A 20,090-nucleotide genomic window follows, 5' to 3' on the forward strand; every position below is an offset into this window, starting at 1 on the left:
TAAGCATATGTATGGTGTGAAAAAACAGTTCCGATTCAACTATTCACTCTGCCCCATGCACTACTAAACTTAGAACTGTTAAGTGTGCACACAATACAGTTCAGAGCAGAATTCTACAGTCTCCCCCTACTTCTTGTGCTCTTTTGTCTGTGCAGTTCATTCCTTATAACCTTCCCAATATTGTGAGGCACCCACCCTCACTGTCCCTCACTGGTTTTATATTTCTGTCAACACTTTCACTTAAATACACAGCATAGCTCTTTTTGAAAATATTGTCACATTCCAATTTTTAAAACTACATGTAGAATCTTGACTCGATGTAGATTTGAGGCCTTGAAGTGGGACATTTCACAACTTTTTGCTGTAGTGTTAATAATTTTGTGAACATAAACACAAGTGAGCATGTAATTTTAATGGTAAGCCAAATATTTAATCTCTTCTTTAGAAAACTTGTTTACAGTAGCATAATTGGTCATGAATGCTCTGAGTGCTTCTTCCCCCCTGCAATAGCAGGAATGAAAATGACAGCTTTTGGTTTTTCTCTATCATATTACATCAAAAGCAATACAACTTCATGTTGGGATCACTTTGTTAACATATACAAGACTAAGACAAAACCTCACATTGCATGCTATTAAGTATCCTTACAATATTAAATAACTTTTCAAAATAATAAAACAACACTTCCCTTACAGTTTTGGCTTTGACTATGTTAGGCAAAGTGTGCTATTTAATATGCCAGTATTCCCACAGTGCTACATACTATATTGGTAAAGGTACCTTTTTTTAAACCTTTTTTTACATACTATATTCTTGCCATGTATGCAAGCAGTTAACACTACTAAAAAGGCCTAATCAGGAGGCAATTAAGAGGTAAAAAGTGCCCACACTTAGTTTTCAGTACCATGTCAGTATCAGGAATGTAAAAAAAACAAAAAACAAACAAATAAAAATTACAAGTTTATGCTGAACACAATTTTATGTTCAAACACAGAGATAAGTAGCATAATACCAAAACCTAACAAAATCCCAGCATTCTGCAACAGGAAATACCCCCAGCGACTACATCCATGATCACTAGCGTCATTGTGGAGCATTTCAGGCACCTGAATTTAAAAAGGAGAGAGAGACATAAACAAAATTAATCTGAATACTATAGAAAGAACATGTTAATGCTGAGACATTAAGTTGTTCAAGTTGGTAATAATTCCCCTTCTGTGAAGATGAGAGCAGCTATAAAATACTGCAGTGTATCCCCAATTTCTAACCTAAGTGCTCTTGTGCAGGGTTCCAGCCAGAAAACCATGCTATCTTATGAAGCTCAAACAAGCCATTTAACCCAATCCACCCTATCCTTCAACATGCCATGGCTCCTGGTGTCCATTAAGCATGCCAAGTCCTCACTGGGCTGTTTGAATGGAGGAGCTGCTGTATTTCTGCAAAGCGTGGGGTTCCCCAAGCATGCCGATAGTTTTCCTCTTGTTTCTCAGTGGACCTGTTATAAGCTTGCTATTAGGGGCAATGAGAGAAGACTGCTATGTCAGCTATAGAAGCAAACAGACTATGTTCCTTCATGTTGTACTTGTAGCTCTCTGTGGCTGAATTTAAGTAACCACTGCTAGGATGCTGAACTAAATGTACCCTTTGCCTGATGAGGAAAGGCTCTTATGTACAGCAATTCAGATGTTGGCATCATCTTTGATTAAAGTTCCGTTGCTGCAACTATTTCATACCAGAGTGCTATCAATATCCAATGATACTTATATATAGTACTTACCATATCAACAAGGGCCACATACATAAACAGCCCAGCTGTAAGTGCAAAGATCCACATAGATACATTGTCTGCATAGTGGCCAATGAGTATCCCAGTAGCCATTCCAAGATAGGCCAGCATAGCTGAAAGCGCGTTATAAAGAACAGCTTGTTTGACAGTCATGCCAGCTTTGAGAAGTACAGCAAAATCTCCTGCCAAGAGACACAAAACATTTTTGGTCATTTGTCAGCATACTAAAAGTCCACCATACTGCTTCATTTCCCCTGATTCCCAAGAAATATTTTTATGCCTTAAAATCTCAATTTGTTTAAAATATCTTTTAGTAAAAAACCGGAGGCATTCCTTTTAGGTTTAATTACAAATGATATCCCCGAAAATCAAAGGAAAGTATTCCTTTATGCAACAACAGCTGCCAGGATGCTTATAGCTAAAAACTGGAAAGGCAGAAAAATTCCATCAGTGAAAGATTGGCAAATTAAATATTGTGAATACATAAATCTGGCAAGACTCACAGCTTACATAAGGGGACAATCGGACCAGAAATTATTAAAAGAATGGGGTTGTGCTAAAGAGTATATGAAAAAACATTGTTCTGGAGTCAGTATATTGGTATGTAATGAATGATGCTTTACAGGGTTAAAGAACAAGAAAAATGGTGTAAAAAAGCACAAAGATGGAAGTAATCTAATTAGACACAACAATACAGTAAGAGTAAATTTTTTGAGGTCTTAGAACAAAGGAAGGAAGTCAATTTGTGTTTATGTATGCAATGATATGGTTTTGCTCTGTAGATGTGTGTTTTTTCGTTTTTGTTTAGTTTAGTTTTGTTTCCTTTGCCCCCTTTTTTTCCTTTTCTGTTTTTTTTTTTATATATGTTCCGGGGATTTTTGTCTGTATAGTACTATTTTGGATTCAATGTTTGTAATTTTTGTTATGATTCTGCATTGAAAAATAAATAAATAAATAAATAAATCTCAATTTGTTTTTGTTTTTTAATGCGGTCAAAACTTTTGGAGGACAGGAGCGCCAAGCAATCTTAGCAGCCACAATGAATATCCTACATATGTATATACACTTGAAATGTATTTGTTTTTATCCACCACTCTACTGGAAATCGATTGGGACATGCTCATAAAGTTCACATTAAACTGAAATAGTACTGTTCAAGAGTCCTCACAATGGCTCTTTATAGTTAGAATTTACTGTGTTTTCAATCAGTGGAAAACTCGTATCATTTCACTATGCTTCAATGCAACTTAATTTAATTGGTTAAACAACATCAAGAAAAGCTGAGCTAATTTGCATTAAATTGACAATATGTTCTCGAAAACCTCCCATTCAGCAATGCATATTGCCATATTAAGTGCACTGCCAACGGTGTGTAAAGTAAGTATTTGCATCATTCAAACCATTTTGTTTCCTTTGTTGGTCTGGAAGCAAGATAGAATTCATTTGCTTGAAACGAAGCAATATTAGATTAGTTTTAGTTGATTGTCGTGCTTTTTAAAAAGCTCACTTTCCCTTGAGCAGTCTATTCTACAGGAGCCCGAGAGGATGGGATATTACTGTTATTCACACATACTATGAAATACCTCAATGTAACTGTGACAGTGATCAACCAAATCAACCAAATGTAAATGTATAGAAACAATATGCTACCAGTAACCAAAATTGGTTCCCTCTTACCCAGTTCATGTGGTAACTCATGACAAAAGACTGCAACCGAAGTGCTTAAGCCACTAGATAAACCTTCAGTAAAAGCAGCCCCTAGGAGAAGACAAAGTAAATTAAAGAGAAGCAATCTCGCTTGAAGAATGCAGTTACATCCACATATAAATATATGATGACCTAGTTTGCGCTACTGCTGAGCCAAACCATGACTTAGCTCTGGGTAGCATAGCAACAGCAGAACTGGGAGAGGAGTAAATCAGTGGTGATTTTCCCTCCCATGCTCCCTCTAAGCATCTCTATCTCACCCTTTGGACTTGCCTCAGGCCATGTCCCCTTGAGTGCTTTTGCCTGACTGGAATGCATCCTTAAACTGTGATAAGGCTGCTTTCCTGCCTGGATGTAGATGTGTATGTATAAGCCTGTACCTTTCATGTAGCAGGAATGTAGCCCACTGTACAAAGCAGTGTTAGAAACTGAGATATGAAAGCTAGGAGCTAAATGGCACCTTAAACCTAGGTTATGGGTGCAACAACGGAATGCCTAGGCACACTTTTTTATAACAAGAATACAAAGCTGAAAAAGAAGGAACTGCAGCTAAAATCCTATATTCATTTTTCACATGGTCTAGTTACTTCCCCTGCCCACCCCCCCTAATATTCTTAAGAGGGTCTCTTCTCCAGTCTTCGGAGAGTTGTTGGGAAAAAAGGTCCTCCTTTCCTTCCACTCTGCAGTTTTAATCTGAAATCTTATGCACAGCACTGCTCAGAAACTGTTTGCACTAATGAAATTCCCTGTCGCGAAAAGCGCCTAGAACAATGGGAGTTTCGAACACTGGTACTAAGTTAAGAGTAGCATCTGTTGCTCTACTCATTTTTGCCCCTGGCTCCATCCAATGTTGGCATGCAGCCTTCAAACCAAAAAAGTTTTCAACAATGGCTGTTATAGGGTCTATCATCAGAAAATGGTATGTACTTTTAACCTTGTTCGATTAAAGAAGTTCACTATAAACCTTAACACACTTTGGATCTGCAGTATATCCACCACTGGGTAGGGAATGTACTGTGAGCTTCACACACGACAGGATTTTGAGGAGACTAGTCAAGACCACCATAGATGAGAAGAGCCTTCTAAGCCATCTGGCCCAACCCCCTAGGGTCCAATGTCACTGCCTAAGACAGGCTCAACCTCAGCGCTCCAGATGTTTTGGGACTACAACTCCCATGATCCCTAGCCAGCAGGACCAGTGGTCAGGGATGGTGGGAATTGTAGTCTCAAAACATCTGGAGGGCCAAGGTTGAGGAAGCCTGGCCTAAGACCTCTAGTACTGGAGAGTTCACAACACCTCTAGGTTACTTATCCCCATTATCAAACTGCTCTTCCTGTTAAGAAGTTTCTCCTAATGTCCCACCATTATTTACCCTCCTTTCAAACCCATTAAAAGAAGCCCTGCCTTCTGCAAAAACAGACAACCAGGCTTTTGCCTTTCTGCTTTTATACTAATACCAGAAATGAAGAGGTAACAGCACAGAAAAGAGTCGGATCGGCCACTAATATGTATGGGACTAATCAAGAAAAAACATAAAGATACACTAACCAATTGCAAGGCCATCACTGAAGTTATGTAGTCCATCACCCATAATTACCATCCAGGCTAGAGTAGCTATACCAGCATCTTTCAGCTCTTCACGTGAGTAGCGTTGGCTATGGCTATGAGGGTGATGGTTCTGATGATGGTGGTGATGCAAAATATGATGGTAATCATGGTGATGATGACTGAGATGATCCGACTGTCCTAGGGTGTCATGTAAATGTGAATGGCATTTATTTCTACACCCCCTGGATGCATATTCATGGTCAGCAGGCTCATGGTGAGCTATCATAACTTCTTCTTCTTCTTGTACTACTGGCTTCTGGGAGATGAAATTCGAAGGCTCTTGTGAATGTGCCCCCAAGTAAGCTTCTGGCCCTTTGTGAAACACAGGAAAAGCAGATTACATTCTCAAAACAAAAAGACGCAACAGAATATTCAGAACACTTTTGCCTACTGCAACATTTTCGGTACTTGAATATCTTTCTCATAAAATATTTTATGTCAGAGATGGGAAATCTGCCACCTGCCTTCTTTCTCCTGGTCATTTGTCATGTAAATTGGGACTGATAGGAGATGAGAATCCATAAATATCTGGAGTGCTCCATATTACCCATTCTAGTTTTACCGTATTTTTCGCTCTATAACACGCACCTGACCATAACACGCACGTAGTTTTTAGAGGAGGAAAACAAGAAAAAAATATTCTAAACGAAACAGTGGATGTATGATTTTTGTTGGTTCATGCTGTGGCCACAGACGTGATCTGACGGTGAGTTTGGGGTAGCCCAATGCAAAAATCCTGATGATCCATGTGGATCCGTGCTTTGTAACCACGATTTAAGTGGGGAGGGAAGGAAAAGCATTCAAGGGACAAGGAGCACGCATGGGGTGTGTGGAGAAGGATGCTGCTAATGATGCAGAAGAGGGGTTTAAGGGGAGAAGGAACACGCGTGGGGTGTGTGGAGAAGGATGCTGCTAATGATGCAGAAGAGGGGTTTAAGGGGAGAAGGAACATGCTTGGGGTGTGGAGAAGGATGCGGCTAATAATGCAGGCGAGGGGTCTATGGGGAGAAGCAACACGCATGGGGTGTGTGGAGAAGGATGCTGCTAATAATGCAGGAGATGGGTTTAAGGGGAGAAGGAACACGCGTGGGGTGTGTGCAGAAGGATGCGGCTAATAATGCAGGAGAGGGGTTTAAGGGGAGAAGGAACACGCGTGGGGTGGGTGGAGAAGGATGCTGCTAATGATGCAGGAGAGGGGTTTAAGGGGAGAAGGAACACGCGTGGGGTGGGTGGAGAAGGATGCGGCTAATAATGCAGGAGAGGGGTTTAAGGGGAGAAGGAACACGCGTGGGGTGGGTGGAGAAGGATGCTGCTAATGATGCAGGAGAGGGGTTTAAGGGGAGAAGGAACACGCGTGGGGTGGGTGGAGAAGGATGCTGCTAATAATGCAGGAGAGGGGTTTAAGGGGAGAAGGAACATGCGTGGGGTGTGGAGAAGGATGCGGCTAATAATGCAGGCGAGGGGTCTATGGGGAGAAGGAACACGCATGGGGGTGTGGAGAAGGATGCTGCTAATGATGCAGGAGAGGGGTTTAAGAGGAGAAGGAGCTTGCGTGGGGTGTGTGGAAAAGGAGCTTTTCCGAGAGCTGAGCGGGGAGGGGGGAGGGAAAGAGCACTGTTGCTTTAAAGGAGCCAACCGGACAGCAGCCACTTACAGCAGTGTAAGCAGCTCCTTTCCTCTCCCGCTTTGCTCCTTCTCTCCCTCTTTGCTGCTTTACGCAGCTAATGGCGAATCCCCTGCAACCCAAGTCCTGCTCAGCGGATCAGCTGAGACGCTGGGAGAATCGTAATTTCCCCCTCTCCCTCATCCCGTGCCCTCTTGTCCCCAGAGCCTTTTAAAAAACTTTTTTACTGGTTTTCACTGCGCTCGTGGCTCAGAGCGCTCCTGTGCCCTGCCGTCCCTCTGCAGCCTCATTGCTCCGTTTAGAGAGCGCACGGACCTTTGCTAGCTGAGGCTGCAGCAGCTGTTGCTGGCTACCCAGCGCTTTTTCCGGCTCGCTATGGCTCCCGTCTGTCCCTCCGCCCGTGTAAGCGGCTGCTGTCCGCTTTGCTCCCATGGCTCTCCTTCCTTCCCTCCTCCTCGGCTCCTCCCCCTCCTCCTGGCTGTAAAGCAAGCAAAGCTAGAGCCGTGCAAAGCGGGACAGAAGCCCTGCAAGCGGCTCCCGCTTTGCTTGACTGACGGCAGCCATGGCTCCGGTCGAGTGCATTCGCTCCGTAACATGCACAGGCATTTTCCCTTATTTTCTAGGAGCAAAAAAGTGTGCGTTTTGGAGCGAAAATTACGGTAGATATTTCTATTACCATGGGTCTCGGAAGAGATGTGTGTGAAACACATTAATTTCAGATCCATTTTTATAAGCATCTTCTGCCAGCCATATTTTCTTGTTGCAATACTTCACGTATATAGGATTGTATTAAGAAATTCAAAGAAATGTGCCACCCTAATGTACAACCTGCCACCTTGCCTTTTCTACAGAGCTGAAGGCTGGAAGGTGTGCTGCTTATGACTGCAGAAATGGATTTCAGTTACTATAGGATGAACCATAAATGAGCCAGGTGAGAAATTTCTCCATACCACCCTGAGCCAAGACACCTTCCGTCTTCAAATTACCTTCCCTATTTGGAGCCCAATGAAATATTTTACTCTACTGGCGTGGAAGTGCTGAACAAGATAATATTGCAGGCGCTGGGCAAGCCCCATTTTACGTTGACAACAAAATTCATAACATAATTAGACAAGTGAAATTAAGTTATTGGTCTTATACAAATACTAGGAAAATTATCACTATGAAAAATGCATTTAAACTTGAAACCAGTGCTTACCCATTTGCTTCCACCCCCCCACCCCATTCTGGGCTCCTATTTAAAGAGTCAACTGATGCAATACTCATTGCCGCACTATTAACCACACAGAAAAGTGGTTACTAAATTTCAGAATTGCACAAAAATAGAATGTATAATTAAGAAATAAATGGTAAATTATGCTGGCAAGGGAGTATGAAAGTGCTCCCTTGCAGAAAACCAAGCATAACAGCATTTGAAAATTGGGCTGTTAGAAACAGCTTTAATAGATAACTTAATTCCACAAACTGTTCAAACCTTAAACAGCAGCTACATGTCAGAAGTGAATTGTTATTCTTTCCTGCTTTGAAAGCAGATAAAGTGAAGTATTATGATTCTATGCAATGGGATAATGGATTAGTACAAGATACAGTGTAAATATCATCTTGTATTGATGAGAAATTGTTCTTGGATAATAAGATCTCTTCCATATAGTGAACCCTACTAGAAAGGCACATTCTAAGAATGCATATTCATACTGCTGATATAAGCTATAGGTTAGTGCCAACTTTTGTAGTCATTTCCAGAGCATCTTAGATGATATGAATATGCTGAAGTACAGTGGTACCTTGGGTTAAGAACTTAATTCGTTCTGGAGGTCCGTTCTTAACCTGAAACTGTTCTTAACCTGAGGTACCACTTTAACTAATGGGGCCTCCCACTGCTGCCGTGCGATTTCTGTTCTCATCCTGAAGCAAAGGTCTTAACCCGAGGTACTATTTCTGGGTTAGCAGAGTCTGTAACCTGAAGCGTCTGTAACCCGAGGTACCACTGTATTAGAAGTAGCAAAAAGGGTGGTTTATCATACCAGAAACAATAATCACCATTTAGCTATATGTGCAGAAAAATGCACAATACACTTAGATAGCCAAATGGTATATATATTCAGTCTTATTCACAACTCTGGTTAAGCCAAAGACCTTGGGTTCTTGTTTTCCAGTCCTTGAAGTCCTTTGGCTTCATTTCTGACAGGATCTCTGTTCTAGCAAACATCACCATGTTAACAGAAGTAACTTTCTGAATCTTTTTGATAGTGGGCTTGGAAATTTATATTCAACATTTCATTTAAATCCCAAAATGAGATATTACTGTTATGCCCCAATATTTATTTGCTGCAAGGGGACATCTGAATAGCTATGTCACATACCGAGGCAAACTATAAAAATCATAAGCCCATTTATTATTTCTAGCATCTACTAGTTGAGTTGTGGATATTGCTCTGCAGAGGCACAAATACCAAGTTTGGCTACATAGAAACACAAAGAAGAACCCATAACAATTTGAATGACAATGCTATACAACATTTATTAAAACTTACTATCATCTGTGTCTATTTTTTCTTCATTTGTTGAAAGCTGAGAGTCATATTTAGATAGTTGCTTCTTGATTTCTGCTTCATCATCTTCATTTTTTTTCTGAAGAAATACACTAAGTTATTAACATTTAAGGTACACATCTTGAACACTATATATCTCGTAGACTATTATCAATAAAAACATGAAATGGATTAAGAAAATCAGAAGTTGAAATACAGGAAAGAAACTGTACATAAGTGATAAAATTCACAACAAGCAACCCAAGTCATTTTGCTCACTATTAAAAGTTTCAAGTCTAAATGAAACATTTCAACCAATTCTGATTCACTATTTATCCCATCAACTTTTAAACCCTTTCAACACAATTTTATTTTTTAAAACTCTCCCTCCACAGTGCTGCAATTCATCTAAGTGCTTCCTGCTCCCTCACCAAGGACCCCTTATACTGTTCAAGCTTTGTGTAAACCATCCCTTAAGATTTGGACACAGAAAAACTTAAATTCACTTTTCAATAGATGATTTCTCTACCTTTTTCTTCTTGTCTTTAAACTGTTTAATTAGTGTGATCAGGTGCTCAACAAGAAACATAAAATATAATCCACCAAGGGCTGTGAGGCCCTTCCACGTAGAATCCAAATTAGCACTGTCTTCTGCACTTTGAAAAACAAGATGCTTAAGAGTGGGGTCTTTATTGTGTTCCAATAATGGTTTCTCATGATGATGATGATGACTTCCATGAGACTAAAAGTTGGGGCGAAAGAAGGGGAAAAAATTACTTCAGACACCTTTCCATACACAACAACAAGACGTGGGCAGTGGAAGAGTCTGCCTGCATCAGTTTATTTCAAAGTCTGGGACGAGTATTTGGGGCAGCTTTCGAAACTCTCCCATTGCTCTAGGCGCGTTTTGCGACAGGGAATTTCATTAGTGCGAGCAGCTTCTGAGCCTAAAAATTCAGATTAAAACTGCACAGTGGAAGGAAAAGAAGACCTTTTAATGCCTCCCCACTTTCAGACATTCTCTGGAGACTGGAGAAGAGACCCTCTTAAGAATATATGGGGGGTGGGCAGGGGAAGCATGGCTTTGTTTTTTGCAGTCTTCAGATGAAGACTAGACCATTTGAAAAATGAACTTAAGATTTTAGCTGCGGTTCATTCATTTTCAGCTTTGTATTCTTGTTATAAAAAAAGTGCGCCTAGACATTCCGTTGTTGAGCCCATAACCTTGGTTTACATTGGCATTTAGCTCCTAGCTTTCATATCTCAGTTTCAACAGTTGAACCTATGTCTGATTTGATGAAAAGTGACACTGATTAAAGCCTGGGTTACACATGCAGAAGACTTGGATCTCAAAGGGGTAGTGTGGACTGTACCACTTCAGACTAAAAGAGCAGCACCAGTTTCAAATGCTTCCTCCTGTAAAAACAGCTCCCTGCAAATAATAATTGCACATCAGAGGTTCTAGGCTCGTTTATTAGTTTTATTTCCATGGAATGTTCACAGAGAGGAGCATTAAAAAATAAAAAAGCTTACCTTAGTCTGAAGTGGTATGAGGAAGGGTCACAGCTCAGTGACAGAGCATGTGCTCTGAATGCAGAAGGTTGCAGCAGCAATCCCTGGCATCTCCAGGTAGAGCTGAGAGAGAAGCCTTGTCTGAAACCCCAGAAAACCACTGCAGGGCAGTGTAAACAGTACCAAGCTAGTTGAACTAACAGTCTGACCCAGTATAAGGAAGCTTCCTGTTTCCCATATCATACCATCTCATGGTATTATGGCCGTGTTTGCATGCAACACTAAGCCAACTTGTGGCTTAGTGCAAACATGCAGACTCCCAAGGAGCTTGTTGTTTAGCTTCTTAACGACAATCCCAGGTTAAGACAAAACTTGGCTTAGCTGCTGTGCTGCACTGAGCGTTCTATCTGTATAATACCAAAGCACTGTGCTATCAGTGTCTCTTCTTATGTTAGCAATGCCAGATCTTCAGACTGCAGTGACGGCCTTGGGTTCTATAGATTTTATACTCAGTTGAAACAAGGAGGAATTTCAACTACAGTAGCACAGCTATGGCACAAAAGGATTTCTTTTGGCAGATTTATAGTTGGATCTTATAAACTGCTACAGTAGCAAACAAACATTTACAGCTGGGCACAAACTGGATTACCAAATCTGACCTGTGGCATTCCCAAAAGCATCCTAGTTCAGGATACTGAACTAGATTTGCCTTCAGTATGATTCAGCACGGGACTTATTAATTACTCTAATTAACCTAATAGCACATGTACTTAATAGCAGAACTAGAGCAGAGGCAGCATTAGGCAGTGTTGAACAGTATTGGGACAATGGGCAAGTTTCCCCTTCTCCTCACCTGCCATGACCCCAGTGATTATTCTTTCCCACCCGAAGCTATTAATTTGCATTGGTAGGGAATGATGGCTTTTCACCAGAACCACGGTAGGGTGGCTGTGGTTAAACTTCTCCTTTCTACTTTCTCAGGTCCCCCAGTGCTGCTCCCTTTCAATCCCTAGTTATTTACGTTCTAGAAAATGCATACATTGCATGCATTCATGAAATTAATGTAATGTTTAGTTTGGCCCTAAGACTGTAAGGAAAAATATACCGCAGAGTAGTTTGATGTGGAAAGTGAGTTGTTAAATTAAAAACTTTATTATACTGAGGTGTGCCACAAGTAGGATTATTATGGTGCAATTACAGACATTTCCTGATCATATTTACAGTACAGTGGTACCTCTGGTTACAAACTTAATTCATTCCGGAGGTGCATTCTTAAGCTGCAATCGTTCTTATCCTGAGGCTTTTGCCAATGAGGTTTCCTGCTGCGTGCGTGCGCACCTCTGGTGCACAATTTCTGTTCACATCCTGGGGCAAAGTTTGTAACCAGGAGCAGCTACTTCCAGGTTAGTGGAGCTCATAACCAGAGGTACCACTGTAGTACTATGTCCCAAAGTGATTCATGCCCAGTAAATACAATGAAAAAGAAGATACTTACATGTGGAAGAAGATGTAAAAGAGCGTCTCCACTTAGGGTACCAACTGCTAATGCTACAAGGAAACTTAGAAGGAACTTGAAAAATACACGATTCATAAGAGGGACCAGTATAACACCCAGTAACGAAAGGAAACTGATGATGGAAATGGATATAAATCCACCGATCCAAGCTGAAAAGAAGAAGAAAAAACAGCTTGCTTTCTTGAGTAACCAATTTCTTCCACCTTATGTCAGGGAGGGAAGTTTTATCTCGTAAAGCACTCAGTGGGAGGAATAATTTCTATCTAACACAAAAGATTGCATGCTGCATTGTGAACACTAGTTCACCTAAATAAAAACAGGTATTGCATCACTTGCTTGAGGTTTCTCGCCCTTCAAAACAAAACCACAAAGACTTTAAGATAGCAGAATCATCCAAAACAAATTATTATTCAATATTTTGCTTTAAGTACAGCATCAAAGAAGAGATTAAATAGGAAATGTTTGACTTCACCAACAAACGTACCTACTTGCAATGAATAAGTTTTTGGAGGAGTTTCTGTCTTTTCACTTGTTGCATGAATTACACAATATCTGCCATCAATCTGGTTAACGATAGCAGGGCAAATATAGCTAAATTCTATGGCTGTCAATGGAACTCTTGTACTTATTCCATGAGAAAGCATCAGCTTTGAAGCATTGACACACTATAAAAGAGACAAACACATTTCAGGAAAATGCATACATAAATGTTGGGAGATTAATTTTAAAAGATGTCTCCTCTGAACTTAACTGGAAAGATTCAAGTGCTATACCAAAAAAAGCAAAAAATCACAAACAGGCAAAACTGAACAAAATTTGTCATATATATAGGGTAGTAACAAATGTATTTATAAGCAAAAATTCAAAAGAAATGTGCAACTAATTCTCTGATTTGATTTCTCCATGCCACCACTTAAAAACCCAAAACACACAGCAATCTGCGGTTGAAACAGGTGGGTTTTTTAAAAATAATGCACAATATGGCACAGGTGCATGCCACCCCCATCAACCTAAGGAGATGTAAGTTTGACATTTTTATACCAAAAATACTAAAGAACTGGGTACAAAGGAACAAGTTAGCTAGAAATTATTTTGATAGGCCAGCTACAGAGAGGCCAAAGGGTTTCATAACATAGGTTTATTTGATAGCATTCCAATTAAGAACTTATCCAGACAACTTGATTAAAGAAGGGAATTTTTATAAGCAGTGGACAGTCATTCAAAAATGTTTTTAATGATGAAGACGAAAATTAAAATAATTGGAATTCTAAAAATATGGCTTGAAATTTAATGTCAACTAAAGGTAACCACATTGGTTGAAAAAAGGAACATATAGTTAAACTAAGCTTTTAAATAGCTACTTACCAGATAGTGAATAAAAATTATTTCAATACAGTACAATCAAGTGGAAAAGAGTATTGTAGAAGAGAATAAGTTCTTTTTCCCCTTGTGGCATATATGTCAAAAACTACTTTAAAACAAACTTTGGACTAATAAAATGTTGAGGCCTGGAAAAATGTGTTTAGTTATTTGCAAGGCTACAATCAAATTCACTACTTTTCCATCCTGTCTGAACAATTAGACAGCTTGCCTACTCCTTCTTCCAAAAAACAGATGCCACAAAAGTAGATATGACCTGGCCAGCACACCCATGAGACCCGATTGCTGGTACACTAACAGAAATGCACTTATGGCAAAAACACTTAAATAATAGAATGCATGTTTAGAAATGTATTCTACTTTATTGCGAGCCACTATACTGTAGCATCTCTCAATAAAGTAGCCACTATACTGTAGTATAGGGACATGGGTGGCGCTGTGGGTTAAACCACAGAGCCTTGGACTTGCCGATCAGAAGGTCGGTGGTTCGAATCCCTGCGACGGGGTGAGCTGCCATTGCTTGGCCCCTGCTCCTGCCAACCTAGCAGTTCGAAAGCACGTCAAAGTTCAAGTAGATAAATAGGTACCACTCCAGCAGGAAGGTAAACAGTGTTTCTGTGCGCTGCTCTGGTTCGCCAGAAGCCACTTAGTCATGCTGGCCACATGACCCGGAAGCTGTACGCCGGCTCCCTCGGCCAATAAAGCGAGATGAGCACCGCAACCCCAGAGTCGGCCACGACTGGATCTAATGGTCAGCAGTCCCTTTACCTTTATGCTATAGCATAGCAAAACGCTAGGAACAAATAGACCCATCAACCACAAAGCTGGGGCATGTCAATGTCTCTTAACCTAAGCTACCTCACAAGGTTGCTACAAGGTTAAAAACAGGAGGGGAAGAACATTTTCTGCTGTTCTGAAGGGGGAGATAAATCTGTAGATAATAAAAAGTGTTAACTTAAAAGTGCCCTGCCCCCAAGGTTTTCAGCGGCCCCAACCCAAATGCCCCTCGCAAGGTTCAAGTCAAATCTTAGACTTGAACAGAAGTTATCCTAAAATTCACAAGCGGCTGCCTTTTTTCAGTTTCATAGCTCTTGACCCTTATACAGCAATTCTATGAAGTGGAAAAGCAATGTAGAAAATATGCAGCAGGGGATGGTCGAAAAAGTGCTCATAAATAAGGAATACAACACTACCAAACATCACAACTTTCCTTTCAATAAAAAACAATCTCAAAGTACCTCTTGTGTAATTTTTCTTATTTTCGAATACATGTAACTTCCTCTTTCTGATTCCCTCACGAAAACAAGCGATTCATTTGTTTTTCCATTTACAAGTGAACTCACATTGCTGCTTTCTAGAACAAAGTTAGGATTGGGGTTGGCAAGGCCTATACGTGTAGACTTCAATTCTGCAGTTTCTGAATGCTGTATCAAAGGATTGCCTTCTGTGGTCGTGGTGTAGGTGGATGCAGCTATAGCAACCGTTGTACTCTTGCTATTCACAGAGCCCTGCTGGTGTTCTGTATTCTGTTTGCTAGACAAATCCTTTGCCCAATTATTCAAATGATTTTTGCTTCCACCGACAGGTTCGTCACTAGGGCAACCTATTTTCTCAGAATTTGTACTGAGGGTAACATGATTATGGTGGTGGCGGTGGTGCTCATGATCTTGGGAAATTCTTTTCACCTTCTCAATTCCCATACTCCGTAGAAGTTTTCTAAATCCTTCTATAGTCAATGTATTGTTCTCCCCATAACGAGAGAAGAGTTCCTGAAGGTGATGTCTCTGCATAAGCGTGGCCAAATCAACATTGATACCAGCTGCCTTCTCTGGTATAAGGTTCTCTGCTGTTTGTGAAATGGTAGTTGATTCCAAGCCATGGTGGCGAGCTTCAGAAAACAAGTATATGAAAAGTAAAGTCACATAAAGCTTATTCGCCATAGCAGAGTCCTGTAAGGAAAATGACAAAAGAAAGAGTTAAGAAAATGGTTCGTGTATCCCATACTGCAATTTACTCCAGAGAAAATAAAATATTTCACAGACATTCTGCTAATTTAAAACACTTTTTCTTTCTTATTATTGACATTACTTGATATAACAATACTTTAAAATATAATATGTAATATTGTATGTTTTATTCTATTCTAATAATATAATACAATAATATTTCTTGATTAGAAGCGGAACCTGCAACAACATGTATAGTGAAGTGTTTAGAATTCCTGACAGGCTACCATGCCCTGTTCCAGGATACTCCGTTCAACTCCCCATTTCATAGGTTTCTGTTTCTCCTATCCCTAAACTGCCACCAGCTTTCCACATCCACTGAACATAATCAATTTGCTCACTGTGTTGCTTTTGGAGTCCACCCCCACTTCACTGCATTTCCCCCCAGGAAGCAGTCAAAATTATATATACCAGGGATGTCCAACTTCCAAGAGACTACTCTACTCACATGATCTACTCACATGATTAAAATCTGGCAGTGATGTACCCCTTTGGGGGGGGGGGTTCAGGTAAAAGCTGCTGAGCTTTTTTTGGGGAGAAACGTCCCTTTTTTGGGGGGGGTCAGGTCTAAAAAATGAAAACAGGGACTCACCAATAAATCACTAAGGAGGCAGTCCATCTTCCGTTTTAGCAATCTAGAGGACGGGGGGCTGGGGGGTGGGGGCAAGGCCGGATGGAGGAGCCAGCAATCTACCGCAATCTACCAAAACCTCCCAGGGATCAACCAGTCGATCCCGACTGACCTGTTGGACATCCCTGATATATACTTGCCACCATTAATCTTCAATGCTGTCTAAACAAGTAGGCCTATAAAAGATTTAAGCTCAAGTGGACATCTCCCAGGGAGGAATTTTTAAAGTCATTGGTTCTATGATGCAAGAGGCCTTGTTCAACAACCTCAGAAGTTTAACCTTGTGAGACGAAGCAGAACTTATTATAGTTGTTGGGAATCTCTGGCCCTCCAAATGTTCAGACTCCAATTCCCACCAGCCTCAGCCAGCATGGTCAGGGATTATGAGAGTTATCAACCAACAACCTGGTTCCCCAGCCCTACATTAACAGCAAGGAGGAAGGTCATACTGAAGAAGGCGCAGCCAAAAGGGCCCAAGCTATTAAGAGCTTTACAGGTAAGAATTACCACCAGTAATAACATAGTATGTTGCACTAGGAGGGGAAATGCCATTAATTTAAATTGTGTCTAGACACGTAGAGAAACACTGTTTTAGTTTAGTAGATGTGAAGGAGAAACTATATGGAAAACATGCAAATATTCCTCTTCACAAAATCCTGTGTGGCAATATCTTCAGGGAGAACCAAAAAGTTACAAAATAGTGAGCGCTGCTTCCAAGTTATTGAGAACTCTTCATCAGGCTGGATGTTAAATAATACAGAGGGCAGGGGCAAGGTGGTGGAACTGAAAAAATGGCCCAGTGTTGAAGCCTTAAGCCAAGGTCTGCATCTAGGCATGATTCAAAATAGACATTGCAGAACTAAGGATGTTGCTGAACTACACCTTCCATCAGTCCCAGCTTGCATGTCCAGTGACCAGCTCTGGATGGGATAGCTAAAGGTTTTCCATCCCTGCCTTATGGCTTCACATAAAAAGTTTGGTATTTTGTGTGTGTCTCTCTCTTCCACTCTTCCCCTTATCCCTTGTTGATAACGTGTAAGGTGTAATGAAAACCCATTCAAAAATAAAAATAAAAATCAGACAACAGCTTGTGATTTGTGGGTGAACATTTCTCTCTGAGTTCATCCTTGTTCATATATTTTTTTTAACAGCTTAATAAACATAGTGGATAAAAATACACAGAACAGAATCTTGGGATTCTGCATTATTTGAGAAATATACAATATAACAAACTTCTGATCAATGGTATGATACATTTAAGGAGCTTTTTTTTTAAAGAAATCATGTATTTGCAAGCAACTTTGCATTCTGTACAGAGGTTTTGTGTGCTTCATAGACAAAGGTTTTGTGTTAAAGGCCTGCACTTTCCTTTACCAATAGGATTTGCTCCACTAAGATATGTATCTCCTATTTTGTTTTTTCTCTAAAAGAGGGTTGATAAGTCACCAGATCCAAAAATGAGCAAGAGGGGAGGAGGCGGCGGCTTCTTGCGACATGCAACAAAAAGCAGGTAACACAATGGCCTTGCAGCATTCTCACAAGCTTGTGACTCTTTCTGACCAATTCATGCTCATTTATTTTGCACTCCCACTGAGTTCGGTATGAGATTCTGCATTACAGCAGGGAGGATGGCAGTCTGCTCAGAGGATCAGCAAGTCCTTGATTACATAGGTAATTCCCCTTAAACACCAGCAATGGGTGTGCCAGCTCTTTTCCACCTGCTGCTTCAACAGCTTGTTATATCTGGATCTCAGGTGAGCAGCAGACATGACAGGCTACCCCTTAGCCGAAGAGCGATGATAACATTGTGGGTGGGTTGTGGCTGTTTTAGGGGAGTGGGGGTGTCACAGCTTAGGAATTATGGCGCTTCAACCCCCCAAGTTATGACCGCACAGGACTCCAGCAAATAATACGTTTGGACAAGCTTCAGCTTGCTTGACACAGAGGTGAAGGAAGCTGCACCTGCTGGAATTCCCCTCCTACACACCTGTAAAAAAGATAATTGTGCTGCCCTTTGTATTTTGCGTAAGAACTGCTTTGCCCAGTTAAGGCCAACTGGTCCAGCCTGATGCCTCAGTGACGTGGGGGGTTGGGGAGAGGGTGTCACAATAAGGGCCCGACCAGCACAGTCTCCTTTGCCTCCATAGGACCCCAAGGTAGACTGCCTCTGTCAAGGGAGGTTCGTCCACACTTACTCCCAACCGCCATCCTGCGTGTGGAGAGGGCAAGGGGGGGGGCGCTGATGGAACGCGGACGACGTCAGAGGACGACCGTTACTGACCGCAACCGCCACTCCGAACGAGCGCGAGCCGGACGCTCTTCACGCGCATGCGCCTTCTCTCGAAGAGAGGTGGGGGGTCGTCTGCCTGAGCCCTCCCGTTTCGTCGCCAAGGAAAACAGGGGTGGGGGTGGGGGAAGGGGTTCCGCAACCAGACACACTTACCGGACACCTTACCGCGAAGCCCCTCGCCGGCCCCTCATGAGCCGCCTTCTATTTTCCTCCCTCCCAAGTGAGGAGCATCCCAGCGAACCGGCCTTTCGAGCAAGAAGAGGAGCGCGAGAGCCCCCCTTCCCCCCCAGGCAGCGAATCAGGCTGCGGGGTTTCTTGTCACGAGGGCTGCCGAGAGCCAATGAGCACTTGCGCGGCCTGCCTCACGCCTCTTCCCCGCCTCAGTTTCGGCCCGGGCCTTTTTAGTGTGGAGCGCGGAGCCAGGGGCGGGAGGGAAGGAGACAAAAGCGTCTGCACCGGGGCCCACGTGGTTGAGGATGGCGACAGGCCCTTTGCACATGCGTGACCGAGGAAGCCTGTTTAAATGCCGATGGGGCCATAGCTGTCAACTTTTCCCTTTTCTTGCGAGGAAGCCTATTCGGAATAAGGGAATTTCCCTTTAAAAAAGAGAAACGTTGACAGCTATGGATGGGGGGGGGGGGAGGCGGGCGTGTTGGTTGTCAGGGCGACCGCCTTCTCTAATGCCTGTTAATGTACAAATTTAATAATTTTTAATAATGATAGTAATAATAGTACAGTGGTACCTCAGGTTAAGAACTTAATTCGTTCTGGAGGTCGGTTCTTAACCTGAAACTGTTCTTAACCTGAGGTACTGTTCTTAACCTGAGGGTTAAGAACTTAATTCGTTCTGGAGGTCTGTTCTTAACCTGAAACTGTTCTTAACCTGAGGTACCACTTTAGCTAATGGGCTGCGCAATTTCTGTTCTCATCCTGAAGCAAAGTCCTTAACCTGAGGTACTATTTCTGGGTTAGCGGAGTCTGTAACCTGAAGCATCTGTAACATTCAGTGGAAATTAAAAGTATACGAACGTTAATGAAAAACCATAACGGAATACATTACAATGCGACACAAAACCTAAATGAGGGGAATTTTTGAGGCATTTCCTAAGCTGAATGCAGTATTTTCTTCCAAGAAGCAGGAGGTGGTTAAAATCTTTTAATTAAAATTAAAATCTTTTAATTTTATCGAGCTGCCTTTTCCTCTACAGAGCTACAAGATGCACACCTGTGCTTTCATTCTCGTGACAACCCTATTGGGCTTTTCCAGGTTGACTCCCTTTTATTTTAAAGGGTGTGTAATCAGGGCCGTCTTAAGCATATCTGGCGCTGTAGTGCAAAGATCCCCAAAGTTGTTGACCTTTTTTAGGAAAGGTTCACCAGAGTTGACAACCTTTTTTTAGGGAGCTGGCGCCACACTTACACATTATCTCTGCTTGGGAAAAGAAAACAGGAAACATAAGAGCTGGGGTTTGTGATAGTTCCCTTACTTCAACTGGAC

The 20,090-nt window shown here is 41.6% G+C and overlaps 1 protein-coding gene across 5 annotated transcripts; it reads right to left on the minus strand.

Moving 5' to 3' along the window:
* Positions 1–408: 408 nt before the first annotated feature.
* Positions 409–19,224, minus strand: SLC39A6 (solute carrier family 39 member 6). 5 transcript variants are annotated; one of them, XM_081920041.1, is made up of 10 exons: positions 18,758–19,224; positions 14,904–15,614; positions 12,770–12,950; positions 12,265–12,434; positions 9,787–9,999; positions 9,261–9,357; positions 5,043–5,414; positions 3,464–3,544; positions 1,778–1,968; positions 409–1,106 (listed from the first exon to the last, which is right to left on the minus strand). In XM_081920041.1, the coding sequence occupies exons 2-10, from the start codon at positions 15,603–15,605 to the stop codon at positions 954–956; spliced, it is 2,160 nt and encodes a 719-aa protein (XP_081776167.1). In that variant the 5' UTR covers positions 15,606–15,614; positions 18,758–19,224; the 3' UTR covers positions 409–953. The 5 variants fall into 5 exon arrangements, with proteins under 5 accessions (XP_081776167.1, XP_081776170.1, XP_081776166.1 ...); XM_081920044.1 differs by having other exon boundaries at positions 15,009–15,614; positions 18,746–19,223; XM_081920040.1 differs by having other exon boundaries at positions 18,746–19,223.
* Positions 19,225–20,090: the final 866 nt, after the last annotated feature.

Source organism: Podarcis melisellensis (assembly GCF_964234715.1).
Source record: "Podarcis melisellensis genome assembly, chromosome: 7".
Taxonomy (NCBI): domain Eukaryota; kingdom Metazoa; phylum Chordata; class Lepidosauria; order Squamata; family Lacertidae; genus Podarcis; species Podarcis melisellensis.

Coding starts and splice junctions, on each gene's coding strand:
- SLC39A6 (XM_081920041.1), bottom strand. CDS start 15,605: ATGGCGAATAAGCTTTATGTGACTTTACTTTTCATATACTTGTTTTCT. Junction 3,545..5,042: donor CAGTGATGGCCTTGCAATTG/GTTAGTGTATCT, acceptor GTCTTCTCCTAG/GGGCTGCTTTTACTGAAGGT. Junction 1,969..3,463: donor TGAGTTACCACATGAACTGG/GTAAGAGGGAAC, acceptor GTCTCTTGGCAG/GAGATTTTGCTGTACTTCTC.